General features: G+C 45.9%; 1 protein-coding gene across 23 annotated transcripts in view; it reads right to left on the minus strand.

Moving 5' to 3' along the window:
• LOC125025733 (titin-like) overlaps positions 1–10,071 on the minus strand; it is a 92,458-nt gene that overhangs the window by 76,537 nt on the left and 5,850 nt on the right. For 22 of the 23 annotated variants that reach the window (XM_047613903.1, XM_047613918.1, XM_047613917.1 and 19 more), the window contains one exon: positions 880–7,718. In XM_047613903.1, coding sequence (XP_047469859.1) covers positions 880–7,603 — 6,724 coding nt within the window. In that variant the 5' untranslated portion in view covers positions 7,604–7,718. Of the gene's footprint in view, positions 1–879; positions 7,747–10,071 lie in introns of those variants that run through there. The other variant, XM_047613894.1, reaches the window with a different exon arrangement.

Raw genomic sequence — 10,071 nt, forward strand, 5'->3', positions numbered from 1 at the left:
CATGCGTAATGTTAAGCAGCTCTTCAAGAGTAATATCCTCTAGCTTTTCAGAAGCACTGTCCTGTAGGTCTTCATCTGTAATCCTTTGTAGTTCTTCATCTGTGATGTCCTCCAGAGTGATATCTTTCTGTTTAACATCGTGCAACTGCCCATATGTAACTGTTTGGTCTATTTCTTGCATGATTTTCACCTCTTGTAATTCTTCTGAAGTAATGATCTGAAAGCCACCTAAATGCACTTCCAGCAAGTCTCCTTGCATAATGGGCGGCTGTTCCTCTGCTAAGTCCTGCATTTTTTCAGGAGGAACACCCTTCATATCTGTGGTGATATCTCTCTGCATTTTCGCTGTTTCACCATCACCATCCTCAGGGGAAGATTCCTCCATTTCATCAGGTGTAGTGTACTCATCTGAGAAGCTGTCATCTAACATAGCTGGAATTAAAACAGTGTCTTTAACTTCTCCTGCACAGGTGTACTCCAGTTTCTCTGGAGTGGTGTCTTTTAACTTTGTTAAAATGGTACCCTGTAATTGCACTGACTCGAAAATCTTTTCTGAAATAGAATCTTGGATATCATCAGATGTGGTGTCATGAAACTCCTCTGGGGTAGACCTGTCATCTGGAGTAATGTCCTGCAAAGAAAATGAATCCTGTCGCTCTTCAGGGCTAGAATCTTGCAGTTCCTCAGTAGTGTCCTGTAATTTATCTGACACTGAATCCAACAGTGCTTCAGTACTAAAGTCTTCTAACCCCTGCAGTTCATGGAGAGATACTTGAAGTTCCATGGGAGCACTGTGCTGTACCTTATCTGAGTCTGAATCCTGCAAATCTTCCTGAAGAGAATCTTGTAGTTCCCTAGAAGTAATTTCCTGTAACTTACCTGATTCTGAATCCTGCAGTCTTTCTTGTAGTTCCTCGGTAGTAGAATCCTGAAGTTCTTGTTGATTTATACCATCTCCTAGGCTGCAATTTTGTTCACTGTCTTGTAGTTCTTTGGGAATCACATCCTGTATTTCGTCTGAGAGAGCATCCTGAAACTTTTCAGGTGTGGAAGCTTGTTCCTCTGAAACAGACTCAGATATCTGTTCTTCTGAGGTGGAATCGTGTATCTTTTTCACATCTTGTACCTTTTCGGGTATAGAGATTTGTTCATCTGATGCCGATTCCCGCAGCTTTTCAGATGCAGAAGAATCCAGTACATCATGGCTTGAGATTAACTCACTTGGAGTAGAGCTCTGGTGCTCTTCAGTGGAATCCTCCTTCATATCCTTCTTCGAATCCTCAGATGTTGAACTTGGTAAATGTTCAGAAATAGAATCCTGTAGATCCTCATGGCTAGAGTCATGCACAGATGTTAGTCTTTTATACATGTCACCTCCTTCTTCAAGAGACAAGTTCCTTACTTCTTCCACGGTGGAATCCTGCAGGTCCTCTGTGAGGGCATCTTGGAATTTTTCAGGTGATAAAACCTGTTCTTCAGAAATTGAGGTCTGCATCTCTTCAGGGGTGGCATCATGGAACTCATTTGAAGTGGAACCGCTTTTTAGTTCATCTGAAACAGAGGTATGTGCCTCCTCTGGGGTAATATCATGCAGTCCATCAGAGGTGGAACTAAGTGACTCTTCACACAGTTCTTCGGAGATAGAGCTGTGTTCTTCAGGAGTCTTTGTCTGTTCTGGGGTAATGCTACACAGTTCTTCAGAGGTAGAGCTCTGTATTTCCTCTGGGGTAGGGCCACCCTCAGAAGTGGAGCTGTAAGTCTTTTCAGGAGTAATATCTCTCAACTTTTCAGAGATGGAACTGAGTGCCTCTTCTAGAGAGGGATCTTTCAATTTTTCTGAGAAAGAGCTGAGTGCCTCTTCCGGGGTAGTGTCATGCAGTCCATCAGAGAGTGAGCTGTAAATCTCTGGACTACTATCAGAAGGAGTATCTCGATTTTTAGCTTGTGCAGTATCAATTACATCTGTATGTACTGCACTTTGTGCTTCTTCAGACAGAGATTTCGGTGCCTCATCTGATAGAGCATCTTGATATTTTTCAGGTGTGGAATCTTGATCATCTGAGGTCGAGATCTCTTGTAACTTTTCAGAGCTTGATTCGTGAAGATCTCCTTGGCTTGACTTCTGACTTTTCACATCAATAGCACTCTGTGATTCATCTGGGGTGGTATCCTGAAACTTTCCAGAAAGACTGTCCTCATAACTTTCTGGAGTAGAGATCTGATCTTCTGAAGGAGAGTCCTGAAGTTCCTCTCTAGTAATTTCTTGCAACTTACCATAAGAATCTTGCATATCTTTTCTGGTGGAGTCATCATTTTGGCTGAAGTGTTCAGGCTTCTCTTCGCGTCTCAGCTCGTCTTGTAGCTCTTCCAATACAGCAGTTTCCATATGCTCAAGCATAATGTCAAAAGCTTTTATCTTCTCCTCGGGCATGGAATCCAGTGGAATACTGTCTTCTACTCTCTCAGATAAGGAGCCATGAGACATATCAGGGGAAGTTTCTGACTTTTCAGACAGAGAATCCTCCTGCACAGAAATGTCCTGTACTTTCTCTGGAATCGTATCTTGCAGTTCCTCAGAAGTACTGTATAGCAAATCCTCAGGGGAAGATTCTTGCAACTCCTCTGAAGAGGTTTTCTGTAATTCTTCTGAGACAGAGTCTCTTACATCCTCATGAATAAAATCTACTACAGATTCGTGCATTTCATCTGAAGCATTAATTTGCTGATCCCCAGGCTTGGTTTCCTGTTCAGATAAATTTACACCTTGATGGTCAGCCTGATGGCGTATTTCCCATGGAGAAGCAGAATCTCTTTCTTGGGCCACGGATGCTTGTTCTTCATCTTTCCACTGCCGCCAGAATTCTTCTTCATGGTCAAAGGGACTTCCGCCACCTTTTAGAGGCTCAACACCCTCAGGCAGAACGACCTGCTGTTCTGTCTCAGACACCAAATCCAGCATAAATACACTGGCTACTTCTTCATCTATTTCCTCATCACCACTGCCTATAATGATCTCTGGAATGGAGGGTGGCAAACTGCTGCTCAATGACTCAGCAGTCATGGGTGCTTTACTTATTTCTGACTTCTTTATTTTTTCATCAGCACTTTCCTTACTTTCTAGCTTTTCAGCGCCTTCTATACTCTCGGAACCTGCTGCTGCAATACCCATTTTCTCATCTAATAGACGTCTAATGTCTACGAGTGCTTTCTCAGCCCCAGGTTCTGTCAGTTCATTATTGCCTTTCTTCTGACTTGAAATATTTTCTTTAACAAACTGAAATGGCTTTTTACTCATAAGGACTCTATCTCTTAATGAAGTTTTGGAGGGTAAGTGCAGTTCTGCAATTTGCCCCTTGACCTTGCTAGTAATAGTGCAAAGCGCAGCCGTGAAGGAGTCCCCACCGCCACCTCCTCCTCCAAACCTTCTGTGTGGTGGCTCAGGATCCTCCTTTTTCTTTTTGGCTCCAAGGCCGCCGAAATGAAAAAACTTCTTGGTCTGCGTCCCAGGCGTCTCCTCTGGGGAAGTCTCTTTTTTCGAGAATGAGAAGAGCTTCTTCTTCGTCTTCTTCTGTTCATCCTCGTCCATTGTGCTCACTGCTTCGTCCACCATAGGTGCTGCTGCAGGAGTGCCGGTGGGATGAGCGCCAGTGCCAGGTGCAACTGCTACAGCGCCTTCCTGGCCTTCATCTTCTACCATAACATATTCTCCTTCCATATCCATTTCGTCGTCATATTCGTCATCATACTCATATTCATCATCATACTCATCCTCATCTTCATACCCGTACTCATCATCTTCCAAGGCCATACGATAAGCATCCTCCTCCAATTCCCGCAAGAACTTGCTTTTGATGTGTTGTCGGTATTCTTCTTCGTTTTCAAACTCATTATCCTCGTCACCTTCATGCAACAACCTTTCCTCATCCTCTGTCAGACCCACTGGCATTGACAGATAGTCATCAAACTTGTCTCCTTCTGTGTCCTCGAAGACCTGATCATCGTCTTCTTCTTGCTCCAGTTCTTGCAGCTCCCGTAATTCTTGCTCAGTCAGACCCACCGGCATCTGCAAAAAGCGATCCAAGCCCTGCCGCTCCATCTCCCGCACACTCTGGTGCTCTTTCACTGCCTCGTCTAGCTCCTTTTGTTCCTGATCGGTTAATGAGTGTGGCATAGTCATGAATTTTTCTAAGTCAAGCTCTTCAGTCTCCTCATGCTCTGACAGATATTTACGAAGTTCGTCCTCTTCATCTTTCGTGAGACTTGCAGGCATTGACATATACTTTGCCAGAAGAGGGTCTGTAGTGGCTTTCTCTTGCATTTCATCCTCTTCATGCAGTGACTTACCTGGTAATCTCTGCTTTGGTTTTACAAGTAGGTCCTCAATCTCGGCAAGATAATCCTCAGCCTCTTCTGCAGCGGGAAGAATAGGACTTTCACTACCTACTGATAAATCCTTGTCCTCAGCTACCTCCCTCATATCTTCATCTAAATTCGTTTCTAATAATGCAGAAGTTCGCTGACTTCTTCTGTCTCCAATCCTCAAATCTGCATCATCTTCCCAAAGCCCGGGTGGCGCGGCTTCAGATGCGATTCCCTCTGCCAGGGACTTCTGTGCGGATTTCTTGCTTGTGTCTTTCTCTGATTCTTCAACACCCCAGAAGTCATCTACCGGTACAACTTCTTCTAGTTTTCTTTTTTCCTCCTTTTCTTTTTTCGTCATAAATCTTCCTCTTGAAGCCTCAACAGTAGCTGCTTCTCCAAGAGGTTTTCGTTTTTCCCAGAAATCACGAACAGTTCCTGTTTCTTCGAGGTCTCTTCTTCTCCAGCGACTCTTTACCGTCGGTTTTTCTGCACTTTTATCGACTTCAGGAACTTCCTCCTTTGCTTTCGCTTGCTTTACCTCCACCTCCTCCACCTTTGCTGTTTCTTCAGCATGTTTTGCTTCCACCTGTTCTTCAGCATGTTCTTCTTCTACCTTTTCCTCAGGCTCCACTTCTACCTTCTCCTCAGCATGTTCTTCCTCCATTTCTTCAGCTTTAACTTCTGCCTTCAATGCTCGCTTTACTTCAACCTCCTCCACTATTGCCGATTCTTCAGCATGCTTTACTTCTACCTTTTCCTCCGCATGTTCTAATTCAACCTTTTCCTCGGTCTTTTCTTCTACCTTTTCTTCAACTTGTTCTTCTTCGATTTCTTCGGCTTTTACTTCTGCTTTAAGAGCTCGTTTTACCTCAATTTCTTCCACTTTCGCCACTTCTTCTGCATGCTCTACCTCCACTTTTTCTTCAGCATGTTCTTCCTCCACTTTTTCTTCTGCCTCCTCTTCTACCTCTTCTTCAGCATTTTCTTCCTCCATTTCCTCTGCTTCTACTTCTGCCTTTAAAGCTCGTTTTATTTCTATCTCTTCTATTTTTGCTAGCTCTTCTGCATGCTCTATTTCTACCATTTCCTCGGCATGCTCTACTTCCATCTTTTCTTCTGTATCTACTTCTACCTTCTCTTCAGCATAGACTTCTTCTATTTCTTCTGCTTCCACCTCTGCCTTTAGAGCTCTTTTCACTTTAATTTCCTCCACTGTTGCTGATTCTACTGCATGGTCTAATTCTACCTTTTCTTCAGCATGTTCCACTTCCACCTTTTCTTCTTCTTCCACTTCAATTTTTTCTTCAGCTTGTTCTACTTCTAACTTTTCTTCTGCATGCTCTATCTCCATTTCTTCCTCTTCTACCTTTTCCTCCCCTTCTTCGACCACCAATTTTTCTGCTTTCACCCTCTCATCTTTCTCTTCTTGTAATGTGTCTACTTTGGCACCTTCATCTGCTAGTGCAAGTTCCTCCCCCAATATATCTGCTTTTTCGTTTTCAGACTTCAACTCCTCATAATCTAATTCGTCAATCTCTTCATATTCAATCTTGACCTTTTCTTCAAGCTCTTCGACCTCGAACTTGACCTCAGGTATCTTTACTTTTTCCTCACCTGCCGTTTCTGCATCAGCTGATGTTTCCAGGGCCTCTTCAGCCAGTTCTTTTGAATCAGATACCTCAGCTTCCTCTTCCAGGAAATCCTCGTCCCCGGGTTCCTCTTCAACAACAATGCCACTCAACCTTACTGTTACGCCGTGGGTTTGTTTCTCTCGTACAGTAACCTCACTTTCCTTCCTTTCTGCTTTTGACTCTATGCTGTCTTCCAGTTTCTCATCTTGTGTTAATTCAGGTACTGTCTCTACTAGCTCTTTTTCATCTAAATCGTCACTTACTTTTTCTTGCTCTGTCTCAATAGCTGACATTTTCTTCAGATTGACCACCTCAGAAACTCGTTTCAGTGCTCCAGGGAGGGAGTCGAGAACAATGGAATCCTCCTCTTTCTCAGTTTCCAAAGGGACATCTTCGAGGGGGTAGTCGTCCTGTTCTTCACTGAGAGTAAACATGTATTTTTCTTCATTTTCCTTTTCGCAAATGTCCTCATCTTCCTTCACAGCAGCCTCTTCCTCGACCTCTCTGATGTCCTTTACCTCGTCCTCATCCTCCCTGAAATTTAGGAACCTCTCCTTGATGCTCAGGACTTTTTGTGGTTTTTCAACTACCTCCTCTTCCTCGAGATCTTTAGCAATCACGTCTTCTTCCCCGTCTTCCGCGGCGACAGGGCCTTCCTGCACTGTCGGCTGCGCCCTGGCGTCGGCCTGGACATCGGTGTCCTCTTCTAGGCGGGCCAGATACTCCTCCAAGCGACGACCAAGCTTCGCGGTAAACTCTTCTGCTGAGACTTCGGCTGATTCATCTTCCTCCTTCGTATCTGGGAACTCGAACTTTGCAGCGTATCTCTGGACGATCTCCTCCGCGGTGCCGACGTATTCGGGCGGCTCCTGCTCCGTGTCGTCGTCCATGCTCCGCCGTCGCTCCCTCTCGTCCGCGGCATAACGCGCCAAAAGCGACTGCCACAAAATGTCTTTTTCTTCGTCATCAACAGCAGCTTTACCTTCACTTTCTTCATCTTTTCCTTCCTCGCTTACCTGTTTCTCCTTCAGATCACCCTGTATACCGACGGGCTGGGAGAAGAGCGAGAGAGGAGTGGTCCTGTGAACGGGCTGCGGGGGCGGGGCGGCGGTGGGCGGCTGATCCAAAAGGTTTTCAAAGCCTGGATATCGCGTGAGGCCGCCTCTCTTCCCAAGACCCCAGCCATCTTCCTCGTCCTCCTCCTCCTCGGCGTCTTCCTCCTCCTCTTCCTCTAAAATCGCCTTCGTGTCCCGAGACGGCGCCTCCACCTCCTCCAGCCCCTCGACGATGACCTCCCCCGCCGGGTGCTCCTCCTCGACCAGCTGCTCCCGCGCGGGATCCTCTCTCACGGCCAGGAAGGTGATGAACACCACCCACACGTACAGCACGAGCTCGCGCACACATCCCCGCACGTGCGATGGGTACACCCATGCAGGAAGCGCGGGCATGCCCCACGCAGGAAGGTTTCCGAAGTTCCATTCCGCTAAGTTGGGCAAGTTCCACTCCGGGAGGTGGAGGTTGAGGGCGGGTAGGTTCCAGTCGGGCAGGGCGGGCAGCCACTCCGGCACCTGCCTCGCCACTGCCGCCACCCAAGTCTTCAAGCCACACATGTTTTTTTTCTTCACAATACTCACTCGAAACACGGATCCACTTTCACTTAAATTCCCAGAAATGAGTTGTCGGCGTGGGGCTTACTCGCCCTCTCACTCGCAATTAAACTAATCACTGTATCACAAAAAATGCACAAAAAAATTAGAATGACCTGGTAGCACGGCCGAGGTCAGGTAGGGTCACCATCAGAGAGGCCCGGAGTGCCGAGGTGAGGCAGCGAAGGACGGAGGGCCACTGAGGTGCCTGGCATGCTCGGCACTCTACCAGTAGTTGAAAATAGCGCGTGGCACCGCTGTCTTGCCTGCCCACCATACCCCGTCTCCCTACCCCACCTTCCTGACACTCCCCCCGGCCCGCCCTGCCCATTCTCTCCAAGACCTTACCCACCTGTCCTTACGGCCCTCCATGCAGTCCCTCAAGCACGGAACGGATCCTTTTATCCCTTTTCTTTCACATTTTGACACCAATATTTCTTGAACTAAAATGCATAATGCAGTTAGCTATGCCATCTATATCTTACGATATTATGTTATGCATTACAGTATATACAATAGTGCATGGTTCCATACACGCAAGCTTACGAAAAAAATGCGAATACAAGATATGAACAATTTATAAATAAAGTATCAGTAACCCTTTATATGCGAGACATAAGGAATCTATGGATCGTAAACACTACTTCTGAGGCGGGGGTAGAATACGAGCGTCAAATATTTGCTGTCAAAAAGGTCCTTCAAATGGCCCGTGACTGCCATGTGGATGCCTCCTTCGCCTTTTATAAGTGTCATGACGATCCCAAGCGCCGTTTCGTAACAAAAAAAAAAAAAAAAAAAAAAACATCAATAATAAAGAGCGTGAATTATTAGGAACAATTATTAGTATGAACATATAATAATTTAATTTACGAAATTTCTCGTCGCATCATCGTCAATGACTAGACGTCGTGTCATATCAAAGATTAATTCAACATAAACAAAAATATAGCTTTCATCGCACGACCGAGGCGTAGTGTAGACGCACAACCAAATGGTCGTTTGTGTGCTGGCTAACCAATGGGAAATGCAAGCTAAAAGTTGGCTGAGTGACAGCGCTGCCCAAGTCAATGTGACGACATAGTGTTGTTTAAGCTTTTTAGTGAGCGAACGAATTAAAACTTTGTCTCTTTTTAGGTACGGCCTCACGCGCCGTCATGAGTTAAAAGCGAGACCAGTTTCCGTTCAAATCTTCTTCCATATCTGGATTCTCCGCAAGATGATCACTAATCGGTACTAATCGAAACTCCCAAATGTGTCATGTCCTCCTTTGCGAAAGCCAAGTCCATTGGCCGGGCTTTTGTGACACCAACATAGGGCATTGTGTCGTAGCCCTCAGCTGGGGCACCTGCACTCTCACAAGGCCCCGTAATTATCCAAATAGATAAGTAAATAGACAATTAAAATAAATCGAAAATACTTTCCCCTCTGTGGTTGTACTTTTGTGTATTATGGAGACTCATTAAAGGTAAGCATATCGCAGGTGTTCGTTATCACGACTTGAATAAACCTTACTTTAGTCGAAATATATAAAAAAGTAGAACCCCAACGTATTAGTCATCTTTTCACCAAGTACTAAATATGATATCCCCCTTCAACAGCTTTCTTTCTTATCGAGAGCCATTCTTAAAGTACTGCAGGTAGTAACTCCAGCCTGACCTCACCTTCGCGCATTCCTCATGCCTAACATTAGTAACTTCGCGCATACTTCACCTTCCGCCTCGCGACCTCACACAGGCCCGACCTTCCAACTGCGAAGTCATATAAGGCGCATTTGTAGCGCAAACTTCAAATTCCCAACCATATCTCTACGCGCACTTCCGCCTCATCAGCATACCCAGTTCGACGTAGCCACGAACAGCAACGCGTGTTAATGCTGCACGGACGTCGCGCTCGCTCGCTGGCACGTCATTTCAGCGCAGGCGAAGACCGACGCGGCTGATCCCCTATGAACCCTTCCCAGGCCACGTGGTCGCCGCCCCTCGCTCTCCGCGTCCCTCCCCTCGCCCACTCCTCTTCCGCCTTCCGCCCAGCGTGGTTCCCCTCTACTAAAATTAGACGATTTTCATTGTTCCTTCCTGTTTCGGGCGTTGGAATTCTCCCTAGTCGTTTTAGCAACCGTGGTTCACCCTCGCTGTTCAGTGTCCAACTGACGATCACTGGGAAATCTATTACTCATGTCTATATACTTTCATTGTTGAAGTCATCAACGTCAAAAGTGGTGACATTAATAGATCTATCTTTAATGAGCAACAGTAAATAATGCTACAACGTTATTAATGTTCCCGGGCAGGTTGCTACAACACTCATCTCGAGCAGGTACAGGTGCAGATAACGCTTAACGTAAGAGCAGGTGCAGGGCGCTAATGCATGGCTTGGCAAGCACGGATTCATCATGGAAAAAGCGCGTCGTGGCTGCTCGTCCGCGGCTCGTC

The sequence above is a fragment of the Penaeus chinensis genome, chromosome 5 (assembly GCF_019202785.1).
Source record: "Penaeus chinensis breed Huanghai No. 1 chromosome 5, ASM1920278v2, whole genome shotgun sequence".
NCBI lineage: Eukaryota > Metazoa > Arthropoda > Malacostraca > Decapoda > Penaeidae > Penaeus > Penaeus chinensis.